Source organism: Balaenoptera ricei, chromosome X (genome assembly GCF_028023285.1).
Source record: "Balaenoptera ricei isolate mBalRic1 chromosome X, mBalRic1.hap2, whole genome shotgun sequence".
In the NCBI taxonomy this organism is placed as follows: Eukaryota; Metazoa; Chordata; class Mammalia; order Artiodactyla; family Balaenopteridae; genus Balaenoptera; species Balaenoptera ricei.
Window position 1 is genome coordinate 76002340 of NC_082660.1, and position 27668 is coordinate 76030007.

General features: G+C 37.4%; 1 protein-coding gene and 1 pseudogene across 1 annotated transcript in view; both read left to right on the forward strand.

Annotated features, from left to right (window-relative positions):
* LOC132357100 (uncharacterized) overlaps nucleotides 1–17594 on the forward strand; it is a 47979-nt gene extending 30385 nt beyond the window's left edge. The window contains exons 5-7 of the mRNA XM_059910405.1: nucleotides 15887–15969; nucleotides 16859–16997; nucleotides 17514–17594. Of these exons, the coding sequence (XP_059766388.1) occupies nucleotides 15887–15969; nucleotides 16859–16997; nucleotides 17514–17594 (303 nt within the window). The remainder of the gene's footprint in view (nucleotides 1–15886; nucleotides 15970–16858; nucleotides 16998–17513) is intronic.
* A 493-nt stretch (nucleotides 17595–18087) lies between these two features.
* LOC132357101 (V-type proton ATPase subunit B, brain isoform-like) lies at nucleotides 18088–22825 on the forward strand (annotated as a pseudogene).
* Nucleotides 22826–27668: the final 4843 nt, after the last annotated feature.

Below are 27668 nucleotides of genomic sequence, written 5' to 3' on the forward strand. Positions count from 1 at the left end.
AGCCACAGGGGGCAGACACCAAAAACAACGGGAAACACGAACCTGCAGCCTGCAGAAAGGAGACCTAAAAAACAGTAAGATAAGCAAAATGAGAAGACAGAGAAACACAAAGCAGATGAAGGAGCAAGGTAAAAACCACCATACCAAACAAATGAAGAAGAAATAGGCAGTCTACCTGAAAAAGAATTCAGAGGAATGATAGTAAAGATGATCCAAAATCTTGGAAATAGAATGGAGAAAATACAAGAAACCTTTAACAAGGACCTACAAGAATGAAAGGGCAAACAAACAATGATGAACAACACAATAAAGGAAATTAAAATTCTCTAAAAGGAATCAATAGCAAAATAACTGAGGCAGAAAAACGGGTAAGTGACCTGGAAGATAAAATAGTGGAAATAACTACCACAGCACAGAATAAAGAAAAAAGAATGAAAAGAATTGAGGACAGTCTCAGAGACCTCTGAGACAACATTAAACACACCAACATGCGAATTATAGGGTTCCCAAAAGAAGAAGAGAAAAAGAAAGAGACTGAGAAACTATTCGAAGAGATTATAGTTGAAAAGTTCCCTAATATGGGAAAGGAAATAGTCAATCAAGTCCACGAAGCACAGAGAGTCCCATACAGGATAAATCCAAGGAAAAACATGAAAAGACACATATTAATCAAACTATCAAAAATTAAATACAAAGAAAATATACTAAAAGCAGGAAGGGAAAAGCAACAAATATCACACAAGGGAATCCCCATAAGGCTAACAGCTGATCTTTCAGCAGAAACTCTGCAGGCCAGAAGGGAGTGGCAGGACATATTTAAAGTGATGAAAGAGAAAAACCTACAACCAAGATTACTCTACCCAGCAAGAATCTCATTCAGATTCGAAGGGGAAATTAAAACCTTTACAGACAAGCAAAAGCTCAGAGAATTCAGCAGCACGAAACCATTATCACAACAAATGCTAAAAGAACCTCTCTAGTCAGGAAACACAAGAGAAGGAAAAGACCTACAATAACAAACCCAAAACAATTAACAAAATGATAATAGGAGCACACATATCGATAACTACCTTAAATGTAAATGGATTAAATGCTCTAACCAAAAGACATAGACTAGCTGAATGGATACAAAAACAAGACCTGTATACATGCTGTCTACAAGGGACACTCTTCAGACCTAGGAACACATACAGACTGAGAGTGAGGGGATGGAAAACGTTATTCCATGCAAATGGAAATGAAAAGAAAGCTGGAGTAGCAATTCTCGTATCAGATAAAATACACTTTAAAATAAAGATTATTACAAGAGACAATGAAGGACACTACATAATGATCAAGGGATCAATCCAAGAAGAAGATATAACAATTGTAAATATTTATGCACCCAACATAGGAGCACCTCAATACATAAGGCAAATACTAACAGCCATAAAAGGGGAAATCGACAGTAACACAATCATAGTAGGGTATTTTAACACCCCACTTTCACCAAAAGACAGATAATGCAAAATGAAAATAAATAAGGAAACACAAGCTTTAAATGATACATTAAACAAGATGGACTTAATTGATTTATATAACATTCCATCCAAAAACAACAGAATACACTTTCTTCTCAAGTGCTCATGGAACATTCTCCAGGATAGATCATATCTTGGGCCACAAATCAAGCCTTGGTAAATTTAAGAAAATTGAAATCATATCAAATATCTTTTCCGACCACAACTCTATGCGACTAGACAGGAATTACAGGAAAAAATCTGTAAAAAACACAAAGACATGGAGGATAAACAATACACTACTAAATAACCAAGAGATCACTGAAGAAATCAAAGAGGAAATCAAGAAATACCTAGAAACAAATGACAATGAAAACACAATGATACAAAAGCTATGGGATGCAGCAAAAGCAGTTTTAAGAGGGAAGTTAATAGCAATACAGTCCTACCTCAAGAAACAAGAAACAACTCAAATAAACAACCTATCCTTACAACTAAAGCAATTAGAGAAAGAAGAACAAAAGACTCAAATGTTAGCAGAAAGTAAGAAATCATAAAAATTAGACCAGAAATAAATGAAAAATAAATGAAGGAAACAATAGCAAAGATCAATAAAACTAAAAGCTGGTTCTTTGAGAAGATAAACAAAACTGATAAACCATTAGCCAGACTCATCAAGAAAAGAATGGAAAAGACTCAAGTCAACAGTATTAGAAATGAAAAAGGAGAAGTAACAACTGACACTGCAGAAATACAAAGGATCGTGAGAGATTACTACAAGCAAATATATGCCAATAAAATAGACAACCTGTAAGAAATGGACAAATTCTTAAAAGCACAACCTTCTGAGACTGACCCAGGAAGAAATAGAAAATATAAACACACCAATCACAAGCACTGAAATTGAAACTGTGATTAAAAATCTTCCAACAAGCAAAAGCCCAGGACCAGATGGCTTCACAGGTGAATTCTATCAAACATTTAGAGAAGAGCTAACACCTACCCTTTTCAAACTCTTCCAAAATATATCAGAGGGTGGAACACTCCCTAACTCATTCTATGAGGCCACCATCACCCAGATACCAAAACAAGACAAAGATGTCACAAAGAAAGAAAACTACAGGCCAATATCACTGATGAACATAGATGCAAAAATCCTCAACAAAATACTAGCAAACAGAATCCAACAGCACATTTAAAGGATCATACACCATGATCAGGTGGGGTTTATCCCAGGAATGCAAGGATTCTTCAATATATGCAAATCAATCAATGTGATACACCATATTAACAAATTGAAGGATAAAACCCATATGATCATCGCAATAGATGTAGAAAAAGCTTTCGACAAAATTCATCACATATTTATGATAAAAACCCACCAGAAAGTAGGCATAGAGGGAACTTACCTCAGCATAATAAAGGCCACTTATGAGCACCCACAGCCAACATCATTCTCAATGGTGAAAAACTGAAATCATTTCCACTAAGATCAGGAACAATACAAGGTTGCCCACTCTCACAACTATTTTTCAACATAGTTTTGAAAGTTTTAGCCACAGCAATCAGAGATGAAAAGGAAATAAAAGGAATCAAATCGGAAAAGAAGAAGTAAAGCTGTCACTGTTCGCAGATGACATAATACAATACATAGAGCATGTCAGAGATGCTTCCAGAAAACTACTAGAGCTAATCAATGAATTTCGTAAAGTAGCAGGATACAAAATTAATGCATAGAAACCTCTTGCATTCCTATACACTAATGATGAAAAATCAGAAAAAGAAATTAAGGAAACACTCCCATTTACCATTACAACAACAAGAAAATAAAATGCCTAGGAATAAACCTACCTAAGGAGACAAAAGACCTGTATGCTGAAAACTATAAGACACTGATGAAAGAAATTAAAGATGATACAAACAGATGGAGAGATATACCATGTCCTTGGATTGCATGAATCAGCACTGTGAAAATGACTATACTACCTAAAGCAATCTACAGATTCAATGCAACCATATCAAATTACCAATGGTATTTTTCACAGAACTAGAACAAAAAAATTCTCAATTTTTATGGTAACACAAAAGACCCCGAATAGCCAAAGCAATCTTGAGAAAGAACAACGGTGCTGGAGGCATCATGCTCCCTGACTTCAGACTATACTACAAAGCTACAGTCATCAAGACAGTATGGTACTGACACAAGAACAGAAATATAGATCAATGGAACAGGATAGAAAACCCAGAGATAAACCCACACACATATGGTTACCATATCTTTGATAAAGGAGGCAAGAATATACAGTGGAGGAAAGAAAGCCTCTTCAATAAGTGGTGCTGGTAAAACTGGACAGCTACATGGAAAAGAATGAAATTAAAACACTCCCTAGGGCTTCCCTGGTGGCACAGTGGTTGAGAGTCTGCCTGCCAATGCAGGGGACAGGGGTTCGAGCCCTGGTCTGGGAGGATCCCACATGCCGCGGAGCAACTGGGCCCGTAAGCCACAATTACTGAGCCTGCACGTCTGGAGCCTGTGCTCCGCAACAAGAGAGGCCACAATAGTGAGAGGCCCGTGCACTGCGATGAAGAGTGGCCCCCGCTTGACACAACTAGAGAAAGCCCTCGCACAGAAACAAAGACCTAACACAGCCAAAAATAAAATAAATAAATTAATTAAAAAATAATAATATTTCAAAAAAAAAAAAAAGAACACTCCCTATCACCATACACAAAAATAAACTCAAACTGGATTAACGACATAAATGTAAGGCCAGACAGTATTAAACTCTTAGAGGAAAACATAGGCAGAACACTCTATGACATACATCATAGCAAGATCCTTTTTGACCCACCTCCTAGAGAAATGGAAATAAAAACAAAAATAAACAAATGGGACCTAATGAAACTTAAAAGCTTTTGCACAGCAAAGGAAACCGTAAACAAGACGAAAGACAACCCTCGGAATGGGAGAAAATATTTGCAAGTGCAGCAACTGACAAAGGATTAATCTCCAAAATACACAGGCAGCTCATACAGCTCAATATCAAAAAACAAACAACGCAATCCAAAAATGGGCAGAAGACCTAAATAGACATTTCTCCAAAGAAGATATACAGATTGCCAACAAACACATGAAAGGATTCTCAACATCCCTAATCATTAGAGAAATGCAAATCAAAACTACAATGAGTTATCTCCTCACACTGATCAGAATGGCCATCATCAGAAAATCTACGAACAATAAACGCCAGAAGGGGTGTAGAGCAAAGTTAGCTCTCTTGCACTGTTGGTGGGAATGTAAATTGGTACAGCCACTATGGAGAACAGTATGGAGGTTCCTTATAAAAACTAAAAATAGAACTACCATATTACCCAGCAATCCCACTTTTAGGCATATACCCTGAGAAAACCATAATTCAAAAAGAGTCATGTACCACAATGTTTATTGCAGCTCTATTTACAATAGCTAGGACATGGAAGCAACCTAAGTGTCCATCGACAGAAGAATGGATAAAGAAGATGTGGCACACATAAAAAGAAAGGAAATTATTTGTAGTGAGGTGGATGGACCTAGAGTCTGTCCTACAGATTTAAGTAAGTCAGAAGGAGAAACCAAATACTGTATGCTAACACATATATATGGAATCTAAAAAAAAAAAAAAATGGTTCTGAAGAACCTAGGGGCAGGACAGAAATAAAGACACAGACGTAGAGAATGGACCTGAGGACACGGGGTGGGGGAAGGGTAAGCTGGGACGAAGTGAGAGAGTGGCATGGACTTATATGTACTACCAAATGTATAATAGATAGCTAGTGAGAAGCAGCCACACAGCACAGGGAGATCAGCTCGGTGCTTTGTGACCACCTAGAGTGGTGGGATATGGAGGGTGGGAGGGATATGCAAGAGGGAGGCGATATGGTGATATATGTTTATGTATACCTGATTCACTTTGTTATACAGCAGCAACTAACACAATAATGTAAAACAATTATATTCCAATAATGATGTTAAAAAATAAGTAAGAAGATATTTGGCCATAACACACACGTGAAAATGCAAAGTAAATATGCTTTAATCCAGTGGGTATATGGTGCTCTCTTTTTCATACTTTCCATAAAATAATTAAATTTAAAACTTTCAGGCTGTTGTGGGTTTAAAGATAGTTTTACATGTCTATGAGTTGGGTGACATGTGGGGAAGTGGAAAGATTTAAGGAGACGTTTGGGAAGAGGTGTGTGTGTGTGTGTGTGTGTGTGTGTGTGTGTGTGTCTTTTATTGTAAGAATTAAAAATAGTTAAAATTATAAAAGGGAATATCTAAATGAAAATAATTGTTAATATAGATTAGCCACAGCCTTTTCATGCAGAGATAGGTTTCTCAATCGTGTTTGTACAAGCAAAATAGTATATTTCAAAATGGAGATATTATAAAATATTGGGAGGAAATATCTTCATTACTTTTCCACTTGGATTGCAAATTTCTTAATAAATAGGATGTGACAAAATTCATCTTGATATTCCTATATGCTTATATGAGTGCTATGTACCACATGAATGCTCAATTAATTTTATTTAATGATGATGAAGAACAGATATTTAGTAAACAGTGCCACTTTTTACTTCTCACTTCTAGCTCTCATACATATTAAAGCAAAGCAATATTTATATCAATGTTTGCCAAATTGGTCACAATATTTTTGGATTTTTTATTTCAGTGTATAGAACAAATTGTTGATCATGCAGTTAATTAGCTCACCCATGCAGCAATATAATTCAACCATTAGGCTGATCAAAATAACCATACCAAATTCTTTCAAGCTCCAGTGATTTTAGTCATATCGGCCAAACACAGAAACTGTGAAGCTTCATTTCTGTTAGCTTTGCTAAAATGTTCTACCTTTGAAAGTTTCTATCTCTGGTTCTATGGGCATGATGTCTCAGAAAACTTGCGCTAAGGGGGTCCTTTTTGGAAGCAAACAAGATTTTGATGTGGCATTTTGTTGTATCAAAAGGTCTTCATCCAGGTTTAAGCATTGAAACTTGCTGAATTCTGAATATGTGTGGAACAGTTTTTGGCTTCCCCACAGTCCGAGGCTTGAATGTAATCACAGATTTCCTGATAGCTGCATAGCACCCAAAAAGGGAGCCACTTTGTGTAACTATTGTTTCAAAATCTCAGATAAAAGTTCTCTATGAAATTAATGCTAATAACCACTTGAATCATACATGGAGTTTTCAGACATCAGGCACAGCAAGATATCTGTAACATGAGACAATGAATGCTACTTGGCAAGATTTGATATTCAATTGGCATGTAGCGCTCTAATATGGATGTTTCACAGTTGGAGCCAGACAGCCACTAACTATACAGCATGGTCAGAATAGTTAATAGCGGTATTCAATAAGTGAATGCTCACAGAAAGTAACCTCTTATCTCTTTTTTAATCATTTCCTTGCTGATTTATTCCCATACCAATCTATTACTAAACTGAAAAGTATGATTGTCAAACTCTTTTTTAGAAATGTAAAAACTTAAAAATATGAGCATTTATGTATTCATGCTTAAAAATGTTCTTTTATTGAATTACAAATAAATATAATGTCCAGTTGCAGCCTTTACAGTTATTGCAGAATGGTCTTAATACAATTATTTTGAAACATATTTATTCTGAAATTATGGCTATAAAACAGCTACACTTGGCCAATAGTGTGCCTCTATTTGTCATCATGAGCTAAGGACAAAATAGTCTAGCCTGTAAGATAGATACATACAATTAGAAATAGCAGAAATAAAATTTAGAAATAACAAAAATAAAGGACTTTTTCTCTCACCAGGAAAATTCTATTCTAATAACCAATGTCCATATCCAATAGTATCTGTCCTGTTTGAATAAGATATAGTCATCTGATATAAAAATAAATTTATAATAGTAATAATACTAAAAACTCATGATTATCTACAGATGGTTAATCCACACATGTTGGTGTCTAACCCAGCTGGATAAAGGTGATGGTCTTATTTTTCAAGGAACTCAATCCAGTTTGCATTATTCTCCTAATAAGCATGATATCTGGGTTAAGGCTAATCACTAGGAAAGGTGCTGTAAGAGAACTATCAACATTAATGACAGACATCTTAGGTAATACCCACTAAAAGATATACTAGATGTTAGAACAAATACTCTGCTATTTAATAAAATTAATAATGAAATGGAACTTATTCAGTTAGCAGTTGTACTTTATTGTCTTATCACTAGACCCTGTCATTCGTTCAAAAGAGACACAAGTTCAAAATTCTACTATAAAATAATGAAGCCAGTTCTCATAAGCTAAAGAAAAAATCTGAAGTTAATGATTTTAGTGCTTTTCTATGTATGGGAAGATGCAAGAATCTAGGGTCACTGAAATTCTTCCTTAGATTTGCATCTTAACTATTGAGGGGCCCTGTATATCAAAAACACAGAATGCTTCCTGTTTTTCCATCCTGAATTCCCCTCAGGCCACACTGCAGTGGGTTGCAACTTAATCCTTGTAGAACTGGAAGGGCAGGCAACATTCTTTGTTTACCCTGTGTATTTATTTATTTATTTTTTATTTGCAATGTATATTTCTTTTATTGGGAGGTAAATAGTCACCTCATCTAATCTTTTTTTTTTAACATCTTTATTGGAGTATAATTGCTTTACAATGTGTTGTGTTATTTTCTGCTGTATAACAAAGTGAATCAGCTATGTGTACACATATATCCCCATATCCCCTCCCTCTTGCATTTCCCTCCCACCCTCCCTATCCCACCCCTCTAGGTGGTCACAAAGCACCGAGCTGATCGCCCCGTGTGATGCAGCTGCTTCCCACTAGCTATCTATTTTACATTTGGTAGTGTATATATGTCAATGCTAGTTCTTGCAGAGGTATGGCATCATGCTTATTTTTTCATTAATTTTATTTATTTTTGGCTGCGTTGGGTCTTCGTTGCTGTGCGTGGGCTTTTTCTAGTTGCGGCGAGCGGGGACTACTCTTTGTTGCGGTGCGCAGGCTTCTCATTGCGGTGGCTTCTCTTGTTGCAGAACACAGACTCTAGGCGATCAGGCTTCAGTAGTTGTGGTGTGCAGGCTCAGTAGTTGTGGTGCACGGGCTTAGTTGCTCCATGGCATGTAGCATCTTCCCGGACCAGGGACTGAACCTGTGTCCCCTGCATTGGCAGGTGGATTCTTAACCACTGTGCCACCAGGGAAGTCCCTGGCATTATAATACATTTAGCAAATTTCCATTATTGAAAAAAAGTTACATGAAGTCAGTGTTGTCCCTATAAAAAGGTAAGGCATATGGTCGCTCTATTAGGTGTAGTGCTAATGGAGGAAACTGTGAGTAACATGAGTCACACTGTCTCAGGATTGAAATTACAACCTTTGTAAAATGTATACCTTTGGCAAATGCGTTCACTCTTTCTGGTCTACAATACCTCAGGATACTGTTTTGTGATACTAAATAGAACCCAAAGAGGTGACTGCATTTTAATGTAGCTTCCAACACACTCACATAAATGTGTGTTTGTGTGTATGTTTATGTGTGCATGTATGTGTATGTGTTTCTTAGATCAAAAGTAAGAAAAATTTTACTCAAAACTTTAAAATACTTAATTTCATTAGACTTCAGTGCTTCTGGCTAGAGAGAATTTAAACACAGCCTAGGATGTTGCTAATTAACAAGAATTTTTAAAGGAGATTAAGGCTCTATTATGCTAGTTTCAAGGCCCATTTTAAAGACTGTATCATGTGTTAATATAGACTTAATCTTTTTTAAGTTGTACTCTCAATGAGTTGTTTTAACTCCATTTATACATACTTTATATATATTTATGGATGTGTTTTTTTTTTTTTTTTTTTGTCATGGGTGTGAAACTTTTCTCTGAATTTCACAGGCCAGTCTAGCAAGTTAAAAACTCACTTCACAACTGATCCAAAAGAACTCTAGCAGGGCCTAGAGTCACTGTTTTTGGTGGACAGGACTATTATTTGAGGCAGAAGCAGGAAAAGAAACAGTTCCTTTCTGATTGTTGGAGTAATCTTAGAGTGGGGTTTAAAGAGTACTTTCCTCTTTCACTTTCTTCCATTTCTTTGACTCACTTTTTCCCTGGATAGGTGACCACTATTCACCAGATCTTAAATTCCCAATGCTTAATTATCTTTAGTCCTGATCAAGAGGTGAGACAAGCGGAAATGTGGATATATTAAATCTCTAAACAGAAAATTAATCAAATTTCCTTTCAGAATACTTTTCCTTCTACCAACTTTTGATTAAAGCTGCTAATGGAAACCAAATTGATAAGTTTGAGTATCAAATTTTATTTTTTCATTCTTATTCACCTTAGGAGGGCACAAAGGTACCAACAGGCAGGCAGTAAGAAGGATAGAGAAGTAAAATATCCTAGATAATCAGTACACTAGTTCTGATTGAGAGCTTAATATGCCTTATTATTGTTCAGATTATTCCTCATCTGTGCTTGATGTTCTTTCAAGATAGGTATATTATGAGGCCATTAAAGTAGAAGGTCACAGCAAAGGGATTGCAGACTCCAAACAAGAAGGAACCAATGTTTCACTTTGGTTCTTAGCATAAAAATGCACTCAGTTATGTTCATTAGATATCATTATTCATTTATCCATTGAACAAAAAAATTACCAAATGCCTACTATGTTCTTGGAACTGTTCTATACTCTGAGGATACAGTGGTATTTGAGATTAAGTCTTGTCCTCATTGATCTTACATTAGAGAAGGGAGAGGGGGCAGACAATAAACAAATAAGCAAGTAAAGAAATAAGATAATTTCAGATTGTGATAAATTCTATAAGTACAATAAACAGTGATATAATAGTGACTTGGAGTGGGGAAACATTAGATGGGAAAGTTAGAGATGACTTTTTGAAAATGTGATATTTAAATTGAGACTGAAAGTTGTAAAAAACACTTCCATACAAAAAGTCAGGGAAAGAACTTTCTAAGCAGAAAGAATACAAAAACCCTAAGGGAAAAAACAGGCTTGATGTGCTCAAAAAAAGAAATTCAACATGGCTGAATTGCTGATGAGGTAAGCAGATTATACTGGGTTTTGTAGAATATGGTAAGGTATGTAGGATTTGATTTTGTTATTAGTTCAGTGGAAAGTCACACTGGAGGACTTTCTCCATGGGAATGATTCTGAATGCTGAAAACTTACTGACAGATTGTATATGGAGCATGAGGGAAAGAGAGGAACAAAGGATGACTTCAAGGATTTTGATTTGAGCAACTGGATGGATGAGGAATACTGGAGGAAAAGCAGAGTGTTTTTTAGATGGAAGAGGGGTCAAATTTTTTGGTTTTTTCATGGTTAGTTGGATATGTCTATTAGACTTCCAAGTGGAGGTCTTGAGTCAGCAGTTGGATATATGAATTTAGATCTCAGGGGACAAGTACAAACTAGAGATATAAATTTGATAGTCGTCAGGATATGAGTGCTATTTAAAGTCGTTACTGGACTTATAGACAGAGTATAAATATAGAGGAAAAGAGAAGTTGGTAACAAGCCCTCAGGTGTTCCAACATTTAGAGATCATGTAGCAAAGGAGAAGCTGGGCCAGGAAAAGGATCTGGGATAGATCATATAGAGCAATAGGAGAAAAACCAGGAGAGTGCAGTCTCAAGGAAGCAAAGAGAGAAAAGAAAGTATTTCAAGAATTAGGGAATGATCCACTATATTAAATGATCCTGAGAGATAAAGTCAGGTGAAGACTGAGAAATAACATTAGATTTGGTAAAATTAGATGGTTGGTAACCTTCACAAGAGCTGTTTCAGCAGAGTGGTGGGGACAGAAGCAAGACTGACGTGGACTGAAAAGTGAAAGAGAGGTGAGGAAATGGTTACAATGAGGGTGACAACCTTTTTTTGTGATGTTTTAACGTAAGAAGCAGAAAAATGAGGCGGCAGCAGGGAAATTATGTGGAGTTAAGAGAGTTTTGTGTAATGCAGATCTACATGTTAATAGGAATGATCCAGTTGAGAGGAAAAAATGTGACACTGTGGGATATAATGCTAATAATTGCATGAAAAAAAAGCCATGGGAGGGCAAGAAGAGGGATCCTGAGAACATTTGGAAGAGTTGGTCTTTGATACAAGAAGAGACAATTTATCCATAATAGAGTATATGGATACAGATTCAGGTCGGTTGGTAAATTTGCTGGTTGGAAAATGAAATAGTTCTCTTCTGACTGTTCCTATTTTCTTAGTGAAATAAGATGTGAGGTCATTAACTGGGAATAAATAACATAGAGGAGAAGTTGAAGATTTGTGGAGAGACGGAATGGTGAAATAGTTGTCTCAGAGAATAGGAAAATAAATTAGGAAATTGTAAGATTGCTAGGCAGTGCTGTTTGGCCCTTTGGAGATTTTTAATCATACATTTTAAAATCTGAAATTCATCTGAGAAGCTAAAATCCAACCCTCCATTGGCACAGTCTACTCCTGGTTCCAGGTATTGCTGCCCTAGAAAGAGCCTTGATCTGTAACAATTGGAAAAACTTCACTGGCACTGGAGAAGAGAATGAATAGGACAAGTACTTTGCCTCTGACTCTCAATACATGGGGCACCTAGTCAGGCTGTCCCAGATAGATTAGATTGACCTGTGTGTCTTCCTACATACAAATTTTGCTCTTTGGAATGTCATCACAGAGTTCCAGAGACTTCTCTTGATTTCTTTAATTTTCCCAACCCTCAGATGATGTTTTGCTCTTTGATCATAGATTTAAATCGGAATCTGCTGACTTTTCTACATTTATCATATCCTAATGGTTCCCTCCACATGGCTTTTTCATTGTCCTTTGAAATTGTCAAGATGGACCATGGCTTAATGCTTTACTGAACACATCTGTCTCACACACTCACAGGGTCAACCTACTTGTGGGTGCTGAACAATGGAATTAATGATTGTGCCTATGTAATACCAAATAGGGTATTACAAGGTTTTCTGAAGTAAGATATAGAAGATAAATTTCTTTTGATGGAGAAAGTGGAAGCCATATTGACTGTATTTCTGAAAAAAAGGTGGAGGCTCAGCTTTTGGGTACAACAACAGTGATTTCAATGTAGGGTGATCAGGATAGCCCCACTTTCTATTGGCTGTTCCAATGTAAACATGAACATTTACCCTTGTCACCTTCATAAGTGTTCTGGTTTGGGCAATAAATTATATAGTCATTCTATCTCAAGAGGCTGATACAGTCACTGACTGTGGAGAAAAATGTTTTCATAGCTAGCTGCTATTCTTTCTGAACCCCTATGGGCTCATAAGAGTAGGGTGTCACTATCAAACTCTTAGAGGAAAACATAGGCAGAACACTCTATGACATAAATCACAGCAAGATCCTTTTTGACCCACCTCCTAGAGAAATGGAAATAAAAACAAAAATAAACAAATGGGACTTAATGAAACTTAAAAGCTTTTGCACAGCAAAGGAAACCATAAACGAGACCAAAAGACAACCCTCAGAATGGGAGAAAATATTTGCAAATGAAGCAACTGACAAAGGATTAATCTCCAAAATGTACAAGCAGCTCATGCAGCTCAATATCAAAAAAACAAACAACACAATCCAAAAATGGGCAGAAGACCTAAATAGATATTTCTCCAAAGAAGATATACAGATTGCCAACAAACACATGAAAGAATGCTCAACATCATTAATCATTAGAGAAATGCAAATCAAAACTACAATGAGATATCATCTCACACCAGCCAGAATGGCCATCATCAAAAAATCTAGAAACAATAAATGCTGGAGAGGGTGTGGAGAAAAGGGAACTCTCTTGCACTGTTGGTGGGAATGCAAATTGATACAGCCACTATGGAGAACAGTATGGAGGTTCCTTAAAAAACTAAAAATAGAACTACCATACGACCCAGCAATCCCACTACTGGGCATATACCCTGAGAAAACCATAATTCAAAAAGAGTCATGTACCAAAATGTTCATTGCAGCTCTATTTACAATAGCCAGGACATGGAAGCAACCTTAGTGTCCATCAACAGATGAATGGATAAAGAATATGTGGCACATATATACAATGGAATATTACTCAGCCATAAAAAGAAGCGAACTTGAGTTATTTGTAGTGAGATGGATGGACCTAGAGTCTGTCATACAGAGTGAAGTAAGTCAGAAAGAGAGAAACAAATACCGTATGCTAACACATATATATGGAGTCGAAGAAAAAAAAAAAAGGTCATGAAGAACTTAGGGGCAAGACGGGAATAAAGACACAGACCTACTAGAGAATGGACTTGAGTATATGGGGAGGGGGAAGGGTAAGCTGTGACAAAGTGAGAGAGTGGCATGGACATATATACACTACCATAAAATAGATAGCTAGTGGGAAGCAGCCACATAGCACAGGGAGATCAGCTCGGTGCTTTGTGACCACCTAGAGGGGTGGGATAGGGAGGGTGGGAGGGAGGGAGATGCAAGAGGGAAGAGGTATGGGAACATATGTATATGTATAACTGATTCACTTTGTTATAAAGCAGAAACTAACACACCATTGTAAAGCAATTACACTCCAATAAAGATGTTAAAAAAAAAAAGAGTAGGGTGCCGCACTATGATCACATGACCATCACCACCACCCCTAGGACCTGATCTCAAAAAAAAAAAAAAAAGTCACCATGTCAATCTGACCCTGCCTTCTATTCTGTAAGTTTATACCCCTTAGGTTCTGCCTGAAACACCTTTCTACATCCATCTAGCTGTATCAAGGCCCAGGTCTGGCTTAATGAGTTTAAATTAGGCCAAAAATAGACAAGTGAGAATTATGAAGCATCCCTCTATATAGTAGCCGAGACTCACCTACTACTTCCTATGGGATCCTTCTCCCCACATATATCCATACTGCTTCAGCTAGAAAATCTGGTTTGTGGCCCCCAAATCCAAATTTTAGATAGCTCTCTTTTCTTTGCATCAGATATGCTATTCTCTCTTGCCTGCTAGAGAAAAAGGCCTGGACCAATGAAATTAAGTCCATGGGAGGAAAGGTAGCCCCTTTAAGAACTGATGTACAGAATGCTCAGGAACCCGTGATTCTGTCTACTATGACATCGGGGAGCCAAGATAAGAGGGACTGGTTATAGACACAAGTGAAGCTTTCTTGCCAAGCTTCACTGAAACCACACTTTCAAGAGTCATGGTTTTCTTTTTTAGTTTTGTGGGTTTTAAAAAATTTTATTTTAAAGAAGATTGCAAAAACAAAGCAGAAAAGGAAAGTCCAAAGACAAAAGAAAGATATTTAAACAATGGAGGAAAAATATTGGGTCTGTCTCATTCTTCCTGTTTGTATCAGTTTTTTTTTCCAGATGATACCTAACCTTTATCTCATCTCCAACATTATTATCAATCCAACGTTCCTCACCACCCCCTCCTCCAGGGGTGGTTGTGGATGGACATGAACTGAAACTTAGGGATGAGTCATGGTATATATTTCACATCCAACTTAATCTTATTTTAATCAGAAAGTGCAATGGATTATTTTATAGTCTGCATCAAATTTCCCCATGTCAAAATATCTCTATCAAAGTACCTATGTAAAAATATCCTTGATTTCAATATGGCTCCATCAAAATGGCTATGTCACAATGTTATGTACCCACTCATAACCAGTATGGCTGTAAGAATAGGCTCTGTGTAGATCTGGTCTGGATCCACTTATATGCCTCATGTCTGTGTTAAAATGCCAATTTCTTATTTCAAAGTCCATATTGATACAATGTACTCTTTGCTTATATACTTACTCAAAGTATGGTCTTTAAGAACCAACTCTTTATCAATTGATTTGTATTAGTTTCCCTCCAAAACTCTGCTGTATGCTGTAACTGTTTAATGTTGCAGCTCTCTATATTCAGCTTCAGTATTCTCTGTCTAAGTTACTTTTTGTCAACTCTGTTTTGTCTGGGGATAAGCGTTTTTCACACTATGACAATAGGAAGGGGGATTTATATTTAATTATTTTGACTGGAAGCTCCACGTATTGCTTAGAGTACCAGCTGAAATGAATCTTCCATTTGCATTTCCCCTTCAGTAAGCCATTCTACATCATAGAGAGAAAGATAAATAAATATAAATAGATAATAGATAGAAATAGACAAAGACCTGCTAAGTTACCACTATAATATGTAAACATTTGCCTTTTAATAATACCTTTGCTTATTTGTCATTTTTTAGGAACAGGCCTGGAAATATCTTGACATTTAGATATTTAGCATGTGGTATCAATATGAGCCATTGTATTTCAAATTTCCTTAAAATCATGGCTAAACCTTTCCTCTCTCCCTTAAAAAAAAAAACAAAATCTATGTGCAGAATCCCTGGAGTTCATCCCTTCAGAGCATCCTTCCTAGAAGTCCTGTATCTCCACCACAACAGTTCTCTGGAAGAAATTACAAGTAAGCAATCCCTTAAAAGGAAAATTAAAGCTTGTAAATACTCAAAAAGAAAGAAAGCAGGATCTTATTTGGAAAGAATTTTAGCAGAAAGTTTTATGTATTTATTTTTCAGTAGGAGGTGGGGTTGCAGAGAAGGAGAGGCATAGTCAGAGATAACAGTGTTTCTAACTATGAATATATACATAATTGTGTTTATGCCAGAAGATAACACATTTCCTGAGGAAAAAAACACTGACATAGATTAATCTGTAAGATTTTTTAAATTGTATTTCCTTCATTTCTCTAAGTATCATAATAATTTCTCAGACATTCTTAGACCATAGGAAATATTCCCTAACAAAAACCCTAGTATTAGTGAGGAATAGAATAAAAGCAGAATGATTTTGTTTTTTTTTTTTTTTTTAAGATATCTTTTTTATTTTTTAAATTATTTATTTATTTATTTATGGCTGTGTTGGGTCTTCGTTTCTGTGCGAGGGCTTTCTCTAGTTGTGGCAAGCGGGGGCCACTCTTCATCGCGGTGCGCGGGCCTCTCACTATCACGGCCTCTCTTGTTGCGTAGCACAGGCTCCAGACGCGCAGGCTCAGTAATCATGGCTCACGGGCCAAGCCGCTCCGCGGCATGTGGGATCTTCCCAGACCAGGGCTCGAACCCGTGTCCCCTGCATTGGCAGGCGGATTCTCAACCACTGCGCCACCAGGGAAGCCCGATTTTCTTTGTTTTATGAAGATGCCATTATTTTAGTATATCTGCTATATCGATCTAATGTGCCTTCTGAATGCTTTCACTTATTTGCTTCCTAGAGAATATAGTGATAAGAATCTATGTGTGTTTGATATTTTTAAAATATCCTAAAATATTTCATGTTTGTTTTTTCATTTAAAATAGCATTATGACTCATGAGCCCAAAGAGGACAATCCTTACATCTATCCATCTTTTAATTGGAATGGCCCTCTGGGAACAGCTAGACCTGAAGCAAATTATGGGGACAAGTATTCTTCAGCCATGCACATGAAGCCACTTTTCGTATGTATCATGCATTTCCATTTCTATATATAGTTATCATCACTGTAGTTCTAGTAAAGGTAATATAATGAACGCTAAGACTTTGCTATGGCAAAATGATATGACAGAATCAGTTGAGATAAAGATATGGAAAGCTTAGCTTATAAGACTCACTATCGCTACTATTTCATTTTGTAAAATGGGATTAGGAAATATGAGTCAAAGGTATAATACATATAATACTTCATATGTATTAATATACTATGTATGTAACTTAAATTTGCAATCTTTAGAAAGGAGATTTGAGATCAAAGGAAGACTGGTTAAATTCTATGAGACTGGTCTTATGATAATCATTAAATTATCATAATTTAAAAAGGCAACTGCTATTTTGTGTTTTAGTGTACTTAATACATTAAATAGTACATTGCTCAAGCTAATGCTGAATACTGGCTAATTGCTGATCTCTAATTACAAGACATATTAACAATTATCATGAAGTGCAAACTGTGTTTCTCTGTATGTGTTTAAAACCAGAAATCAGAAAAAAAAAGTGAAATGGATTATCACCCGAAAGTTATCTTTATGAATGTTCTTGACAAATGCAATGAATTATAGAAAAATGAAACTAATTCACCAAAAACGAATACCTTATGTTTGTTGACATATTGAATTGTTGTGTTTTTTTGTGGGGAAGGGTCATTTTTAGTTGAGTGACCACTGACAAAATAACCTTCCCCAAAAAACCCACAGTGGGGAGAGTGATATCACCAAGATGGCAACATATGTCGTTCCTGACTTCACTCCCCCTCAGAAGAAGAACTAATATCTATTCAAGAACATGGCACTACTGAAAGAATTCTATAAATAAGGGTGAGACTAAAGCACCCCCTGCACCACAGAGACCAAAAGATACTGCTTCAGAAGGATAAGAGAAGCTGCTACACAATGACTGCATTGTCCCTCCCATTGCCAGTGTAGCAACACACAGAGAGGTCTTCCCTGAGTCTCTGGTTCCTCCAGTGGGAAAGGAGAGGCCAGGGGGACAACCAACCTCCTAAGTTTCTTGGAGCCCCTACTCATGTGGGAGCCCCTACTCTGGTCTCGCTACATGGAGACTGCAGGGTAATCTGCAGGGCTCAACCACTGGGAATCTGACTGTTATGGAGAAGAGAGAAGGGGCTTGAAACAAAGATCTTGGCAGACCAAGTTCATACCTGCAGTGCCCAAGTAGTAATCCTAACTAATGGTTTTGCTCATATGCAGAACCAAGTCAGTGGTGCACTTTGACTAGGGAACCCATTAGGATACAGATCTGCCTGATTTGGGTACTCAAATGAGGAGTTTTTCTGGCCGTAGAGCCTGGACCAAGGAGTCTGAGGCAAGGAGCTGAGTCATAGATCCATCCACTGGGAAGAGTGTCTCCCAGCCCCATCTGATGAATAGCTAGTGAGAGCACCGGGGAGTTGTGTAGCCTAGCAACACTCCAGCTGAGAGACATACAGAGCTGATTGCCCCCAGAGTAAAGCCAGTACTGGGCATGGAGGGTTCTCTTGCTAAGCCCAGGCAGGGGGATTAACTCATAGCCAAGGCTGAGGGTAGCTCCCAACCCCTCCAGACCAGAAAGCCTGCTTGGAGAAAAATGGGAGTTGCCTGGAATGACCCTTCACTGTCCCACTCAAGGAAGTGACCTGAAACAAAGCCCCACCCATTGTGGCTCCAGAGCTCCATCTGACCAGAAGAGCTGGCAAGAACCCCTAGAAGCTGTGTAACCAGCAATGCTCGAGCCAAGAGGCGGGCCTGCCCAGGCAAGGGAACTGAGACATATCCCCACTCACTGTGGACAGTATCTCTCAGCCCATCTGATCAGAAAGGCTGGCAAAAAACCTGGAAGCTGTGCAGCCTAGCAGCACTCAAGGCAAGAGGCAGGCAGGCAGAGCTGATAGTTTGCAGAGCAAAGCCAATGAACCTGTTCGGCCAGAGAACTTGGAGTGCAGATTGGCTTGAGTTAAGACAACAAAGACCTTTACTGGCTTTATGTTGCTTCTCTCACTGCACCCAGGCAGGAAAATTAATTCATAGCCCTGCTCATTGATGAATACAGCCTCTAGCCTGCCTAACCAGGGAACCTAATCAGAGCACACAGGAAGCTGCATAGCCCATCCAACAGCCCAGATTAGAGTGGCACTTGAACAGAGAGCACAAGCCATGTCTTTCCCCATTTGCAGAAAAAAACTGGTGGTCTCACCTGATCAGGAAATTCAGTGCACACTGTTGCCTGATCTGGGTTCCCAAACAATAAAGCCATACAGGTCCTTCCTACCCTACCAGGGAGTGAAGCTAATTCATAGCCCCATCTACTACTGAATATAGTACCCAGTCCCAACCATCTAGTAAGCCTGACCAGAGAATCCAGGAAAGTGCAGCACCATCTAACAGCCTTACTTGAGTAGGGAACCAAGCCAGCAGTCCTATCCAACTGTTCTCAGCCAGTGGCACACCTTCCCGTCCCCAACCTCAGAGCTTGAACAGTTGCCTCCCTTCACCCCCAGCATAACAGTAGGCCCCACTTGCCTAAGGATATTACCAACAAATATGCCTAGAGACCCAAACTGAGCTGACTGGTGAAGATCCGTCTCTGCCAAAGCAAACCTGTAAAGTCTGTAAGATGACCCCAATTACTCAAATGTGCAGATACCAATGTAAGGAATCAAGGATAACGAAAAACCAAGAAAATATGACACCAACAAAGGAAACTAATAAAGTTCCAAGAACTGACGCTAACAAAATGGAGATCTATGAACTGTCAGGCAAAGAATTCAAAATAATTCTCTTAAGGAAATCTAGCAAAATACAAGAACACACACACAAACAACTAAATGAAATTAAGAAAACTGCTTTCATGGATGGAGGTCAGGCCCGCAGCCAGAGGGAGGTGTTGTTCAGTGGAGAGGCTGCTCCGTAGGAGGACACCTAGATATCAGAGAAGGCTAGAGCTGAAAAGTACCCTGCAGGTCATCTAGTCTAACCCTCTCATTTTACAGTGAGAAGCCTAAGGTTCTGGGAGGGACAGGGCTTGCCAGGATTTAGACACCTGATTATTGGCAGAGGAGGAAAATTCCAGATTTCTTAAGTCTTGTTTGACCTTTTTCTACCATTAACTTTTTTGAGCTCAAGGCTCTCTTTGAGGAAGACAAGCAGCTTTGCCCATATTATATAGCATATATCCAAAACATATGCACTGATATGTTTAAGTGTTGTGATTGTAAAAAGACCTTAATAAACCAGACTTAAGTGGACTGCTCAGCAGTTCTGAAAGAAATGGTTCTTGATTACTAAACAATACAATTGTGTAGCATCAGACCTCTTCATAGCTTTCTTAGGAACTGGGGATGAGCCCTGGAAGTAGACTCTTTAAAACTTAGGAAAGCACCTGATATTTCCCCAGGTTGTAAGACTATGTCTGCACTGGTTAATTGCCAGAGTGCCTGTTTGTGGCTCATTGGTTAAAAAGAATTTCAGATGAAGGGTTTCAGTCTGGGCGCTCTCCTGCCTGACTAATCCTGTCCTGATGAGTCACTGGGTCATGTGACAGCACTGCAGTGTAAGGAAGAAGGAAAAGACTTGATTCTATGGTTTGAGGAGATGTGCTTTTATAAAAAAAAATTTTTATTTAAATATAGTTGATTTAGAATATTGTGTTAGTTTCAGGTGTACAGCAAAGTGATTCAGTATATATACTCTTTTTAGATTCTTTTCCCTTATAGGTTATTACAAGATATTGAGTATAGTTCCCTGTGCTATACACTAGGTCCCTGTTGGTGATCTATTTTACAAACAGTAGTGTGTATATTTTAATCCCAAACTCCTAATTTATCCCTCCTCTCCCAGATGTGCTTTTTATAATGGGAATTATTTGCATTAGAGAATGCCTTTTGGGAGTTTATGTGAGCTGAAGTAAATGTGCCAAGTAACTGACAGATGTTGCATTCTTATGACAATAAATTTATACCTAACAATTACAAATACTCTTTTATGAATTTCATTCATATGTTTTGCCCCTAGAAGGGGCAGCTTCTAGGAAAAGATTATAAGGGGCAGCTGTCACTTTTCCATATAATTATTCACTCAATCTCAATTCAGAGAGTATCAACTGAAACAATAACATAGTTTAAAGAGTACTCCATGATTAAGGTTGTAAACCCTTAAGGAAGATGAGTATGATTTCTCAACATTCTGTGTGTGCTTAGCCAGTGACCGAAGAACTTCTCCAGTGGCTACACTCCATTGGAGAAATATTGTTTTTCAGTAATGATACAAGAGTGTCCCAGACCACAAAAAAATTAGCAGTTCAGTTTTAGAATTTGAGCAGCAGCACAGAGTTAAAGAAAAAGTGATGAGCCAGACAGTTGATTTTAGAAAGTCATTGAAAAACAATGTTTGGATGCTTTTAAAATGAGAACAATGAAGAAATTGTTTTAGGGCATACAAGACAGTATCAGGAGTCAATGGTCCACTAGTGATCTTAGTTCATGTTAAGTTTCCCAGATATGCTGAGATTGTGCACTTGACATTACCTGATGGCATGAAGCGGAGTGGGCAAGTTCTAGAAGTCAGTGGTTCCAAAGCAGTGGTTCAGGTATTTGAAGGGACTTCAGGTATAGATGCCAAGAAAACGTCCTGTGAGTTTACTGAGGATATTCTCCAAACACCAGTGTCTCAGGAGGTGCTTGGTGGGGTATTCAATGGATTAGAAAAACCAATCAACAGAGGTCCTGTTGTACTGGCTAAAGACTTCATTGACATCATGGGCCAGGCAATCAATCCTCAGTGTTGAATCTATTCAGAGGAGATGATTCAGACTGGTATTTTGCCCATAGATGGCATGAAAATTCCTGTCTTCTCTGCAGCTGGCTTACCACACAATTAGATTGCAGCTCTAATCTATTGCCAGCCTGGTTTGGTTAAAAAAAAAATCCAAAGATGTAGTGGACTACAATGAGAAAAATTTTGTGATTGTATTTGCTGCTATGGGTGTAAACATGGAAACTGCCAGGTTCTTCAAATCTGACTTTGAAGAAAACGGCTCAAGGGGCAATGCCTGCCTCTTTTTTAACTTGGCTAAAGACCCAACTATTGAGCAAATTATCACTCCTCACTTGGCTCTAACCACAGCTGAGTGGTGAAGATCAGTATGAGAAACATGTATTGGTTACCCTAACAGACATGAGTTCTTATGCTGAAGCACTTTGAGAGGTTTCAGCAGCCAGGAAGGAGGTTCCTGGTCAACGAGGCTTCCCACATTATATATATACAGATTTACCCACAATATATTAATGTGCTGGTCGAGTGGAAGGTAGAAATGGCTCTATTACTCAAATTCCTATTCTCACCATGCATAACAATGATATCACTCACTGAATCCCTGACTTGACTGGATATATTACAGAGGGGCAGATCTACACAACAGACAGATTTCCTCACCTATTAATGTGCTGCCCTCATTATCACAGTTAATGAAGTCTACTACTGAAGAAGATATGACCAGAAATGATCATGCCAATGTATCTAACCAGCTGTACGCATGCTATGTTATTGGTAAGGATGCACAAGCCATGAAAGCTGTAGTTGGAGACGAAGCCCTTACCTCAGATGATCTTCTTTACTTGGAATTTCTGCAGAAGTTTGAGAGGAACTTTATTGCTCAGAGTCCTTGTGAAAATCACACTGTCTATGAGACTTTGAACATTGACTGGCAGCTGCTCCAAATCTTCTCCAAAGAAATGCTGAAGAGAATCCCTCAGAGCACCCTGAGCAAATTCTACCCTCAAGACTCTGCAAAGCATTAACTGCTACTTCATCACTGGCTTGATGCTTTTGTGAAATACTGGTTCTGTTTTCTTTATTCCTTTTGCACTCCCCCATCCCTACCTTTGTGTTGGAGTTTACTGTGTTACCCTGTAATTAAAAACAAGGAATAGGTAACAAAAAACTGAAATTAGAGAAACAATGCATGAACAAAATGACAAGTTCAGCAAAGAAATAGAAACCATCAGAACAACCCAACCAGAAATCCTAGAGTTGGAAAATATGAAAACTGAACTGAAGAATCCAATAGAGTTTCCAAAGCAGACTCGACCATGCAGAAGAAACAATCAGCAACCTGTAGGACTAGACATTTAAAATTATCCAGTCAGAGAAGCAAAAGAAAGAAGAATGCAAAAGAGTGAAGAAAGACTATGGGACTTATGGGACACAATGAAAAGAAACAATATTTGCATGATTGGAATTCCAGAAGGAGAAAAGAAAGAGAAAGGGACAGAAAGTATATTTATAGCAATAATGGCTGAAAACTTCCTGAACCTGGGGAGAGAAATTGACATCCAGATCCATGAAGCCCAAAGGACACCAAATAGGTTGAACCCAAGTAGGGCTACACTGAGACATTATTTAAATTGTCAAAAGTCAAAGGCAATGAAGAATTTTAAAAGCAGCAAGACTAAAGAGAGAAGTTACATAAAAGGGAACCCCCATGAGATTATCAGCAGATTTCTCAACAGAAACTTTTCAGGCCAGGAGAGAATGGGGTGACATTCAAAATATTGAAAGAAAAAAACCTGTCAACCAAGAATTGTATACCCAGTGAAGCTGTCCTTCAGAACTGAAGGAGGGATAATGACTTTCCTGAAAAAATAAAAAAGCTAAAGGAGTTTATTACCATGTGACCTACATTACAAGAAATGCTAAAAGGAGTTATCTGAGTGGAGGTAAAAGCACATTAATTAACATCATAAAAACATTAAAAAGGTAGCAAAAACTCACTGTTAATGGTAAATATATACTCAAAGTTAGATTCTATAATATAGTAATGGTGGTGCATAATTCACTTACAACTCTAGTTTAAATGTTTAAGAAAATGAACATGGTAAAGATAACCATAACTACAATAATCTGTTATTAGTTACACAACATAATATATGTAAATTATAACAGCAGTAACATAAAATGTAAGAGGGAAGAGAAGGAAAAGTGTAAAGTTTAGGAATTTCATTGACGTTAAGCTGTTATATATATTTTATGTAAGCCTCATGATAACCATAAGGGAAAAAATCTGCTGCAATTACACAAAAGAATAGGATAAAGACGTCAAAGCTTACTGATACCAAAAGCATCAAAACACAAAAAAAGAGAGCAGGATAAGAAACAAGAAACAATGGATCTACAAAACAACCAGAAAAAAATTAACAAATTGGTAATAGTAAGTCCTTATTTATCAATAATTACCTTAAACTGAAATGGATTAAATTCTCCAATCAAAAGACATAAAATGGCTGAATGGATTTAAAAAAAAAAAAAAACAAGATCCAACGATAGGTTGCCTATGAGAGACTTACTTTAGCCTTAGACAAATAGACTGAGAGTGAAGGGATAGAAAAAGACATTTCAAACAAATGGTAACCAAAAACAAAAGCAGAGGTAGCTATTCTTATATGAGAAAAAAATGAACTTTAAACTAAAATTGGTAAAAAGAGACAAGGAAGGTCATATTATAATGATAAAGTAGTCAATCCATCAAGAAGATATAACAATTGCAAATATTTATGCACCCAACATTGGAGCACTTAAATATATAAAACAAACAATAACACATTAAAAGGAGAAATAGGGGCTTCCCTGGTGGTGCAGTGGTTGGGAGTCCGCCTGCCAATGCAGGGGACATGGGTTCGAGACCTGGTCCGGGAATATCCCACATGCCGTGGAGAAAATAAGCCCGTGCGCCACAACTACTGAAGCCCACACACCTAGAGCCCGTGTTCCACAATGGGGGAGGCCACTGCAATGAGAAGCCTGCACACCACAACGAGTAGCCCCTGCTTGCCACAACTGGAGAGAGCCCGCGCACAGCAACGAAGACCCAACGGCCAAAAATAAATAAATAAAATAAATAAATTTATTTTAAAAAGGAGAAATAAACAGTAATACAATAACATTTGGGGACTTTAATACTTTATTCTCAATAATTGATAGATCAGCCAGAGAATTAATAAAGAAACAGTGGATTTGGATTTGAACAATGCTATAGTCCAATTGATCTTACAGAACATTCTATCAAACAACATCAGAATATACATTCTTCTCAATTGCACATGGAACATTTTCTAGAATAGACCATACATTAGGCCACAAAACAAGTCTTAGTGACTTGAAGAAGACTGAAATCATACCAACTACCTTTTCTGACCACAGTGGCATGAAACTAGAAATCAATAACAAGAGAAAATTGGAAAATTCGCAAACACATAGAAATTAAACAACACCCTCCTGAACAACCACTGGATCAAAAAATACATTAAAAGAGAAATTTAAAAGTTTCTTGAGACAAACGAAAATGGAAACACAACATGTGAGAACTTATGGGATGCAGCAAAAGCAGTTGTAAGAGGAAACTTCATAGCAATAAATGACTACATTATGAAGTAAGAAAGATCCCAAATAAACAACCTAACTCTATGCCTTAAGTAATAGAAAAAGAAGAACTAACTGAGCTATTTACAATAGTATCAAAAACAGTAAACTACTTAGGAATAAACTTAACCAATGACGTGAAAGATCCAAGAATACTCAATGGAGAAAAGACAGTCTTTTCAATAAATGGTGCTGGGAAAATTGGACATTCACATGTAATAGAATGAAACTTGACCCCTCTCTTACATCATTTACAAAAATTAACTCAAAATGTGTTAAAAACTTAAATGTAAGACCTGAAACCATGAAAATTCTAAAAGAAAGCATAGGGACAAAGCTTCTTGACACAAGTCTCAGTAATTATTTTTTAGAAACTCACACCTAAAGCACAAACAAAAAAATAAAAAAATAAACAAGTGGGATAACATCAAACTAAAAAGCTTCTGTACAGCAAAAGAAACCATCAACAGAGTAAAAAGACAACCTACAGAATGGGGAAAATATTTGCAAACCATACATCTGATAAGGGGTTAATATCCAAAATATATAAAGAACTAATCCAACTCAACAGCAAAATAATAATAATAATTAAATTAAAAATGGTCAAAGGACCTGAATAGACGTTTTTCCAAGGAAGATATATGAATGGCCAATGGTTACATGAAAATAATGCTCAACATCACTATTCATTAGGGAAAAGCAAATTAAAACCACAATAAGATATTGCCTCACACCTGTTAGAATGACCATCATTAAAAAGATAAGTGATAACAAATGCTGATGTGGATGTGGAGAAAAGGGAACCCTGGTGCACTGTTGGTGGGATTGTAAATTGGTACAAGATTTTTCAAAAACTTAAAAACAGAGCTACCATATGATCCAGCAATTTCATTTATGGGAATATATCCAAAGGAAATGAAAACATTAATTCAAAAAGATATCTGCACCTTCATGCCCATAGCAGCATTATTTACAATGGCCAAGACATGGAAACAACCTAAACGTCCATTAATGGATGAATGGATGAAGAAGTTGTGGTATGTGTGTATATATATATATATACCACACACAATGGAATATTTTTCAGCAAGATAAAAACGAGGAAATCCTACCATTTGCAACAACATGGATGGTCCTTGAAGTGGAATGTAAAACAAACAAATGAAAAACCACCAAACTCATAGAAAAAGAAATCAGATTTGTGGTTACCAGAAGTGGGGGTGGAGGGAGGGTAATTGGAGGAAGGTAGTCAAAAGGTATAAACTTCCAGTTATAAGATAAATAACTATGAGAGATGTAATGTACAACATGATAACTGTAGTTAACACTGATGTATGATACATAGGAAAGTTGTTAAGAGAGTAGATCCTAAGAATTCTCATCACAAGGAAAAAAAATTTTTTCCCTCTTATTGTAGCTATATGAGATGATGGATGTTAACTAAACCTGTTGTAATTATTTCATGATATATGTAAATCAAACCATCGTGCTGTACCCCTTAATCTTATACAGTGATGCATGTTAATTATTTCTCATTAAAATTGGGGGAAAAAAACACTGTGAATTGATGAGTGACCTCAGAGAGGTAAAGAAAGGAAATACAAATGTGGAGTTTTAGTGACGTACAAGAGAAAGACAAAATGCTGGATGTGTGATGGAATAAAAACTGATTTTTCACACATTAGATAAATGGTACCATCTATGTGGACCAGTGATTCTGGAAGATAGAACTGGGAAGAAACTGGGAATTTTTAAGTGACATATAAAATCAGAAAGAGAATGGTACTGAACTCATTGTGGGTCAATATACGTGGAAATCCAAGAGAAAATACAATCTAAATAATGAAAGAGGAAAGACTAATATTGAGAATATAGCAGGTAAACTGTCTGGGTTTGAATGCAGGTGACATCATGATCAGTTTTGATCTATGCATTAGTTCTCTGTTGCTGCATAACAAATTACCATAGACTCTGCAGTTTAAAATATTATACATTTATTATGTCACAATTTATGTGGGTCAGGAGTCTGGATATGGCTTTTCTGGGTGCTCTGCTCAGGGTTGCACCAAGCTGCAATCAAGGTGTCAGGCAGGCTGCATTCTCATCTGGAGTTTGGGTCCTCTTCCAAGTTCACATGGTTGTTGGTAGAATCCAGTTCCTTAGGAATCACTTAGGTGATTCCGCCCACCCTGCCCCATATCTTTCCTTGCTGGCTGTCAACTAAGG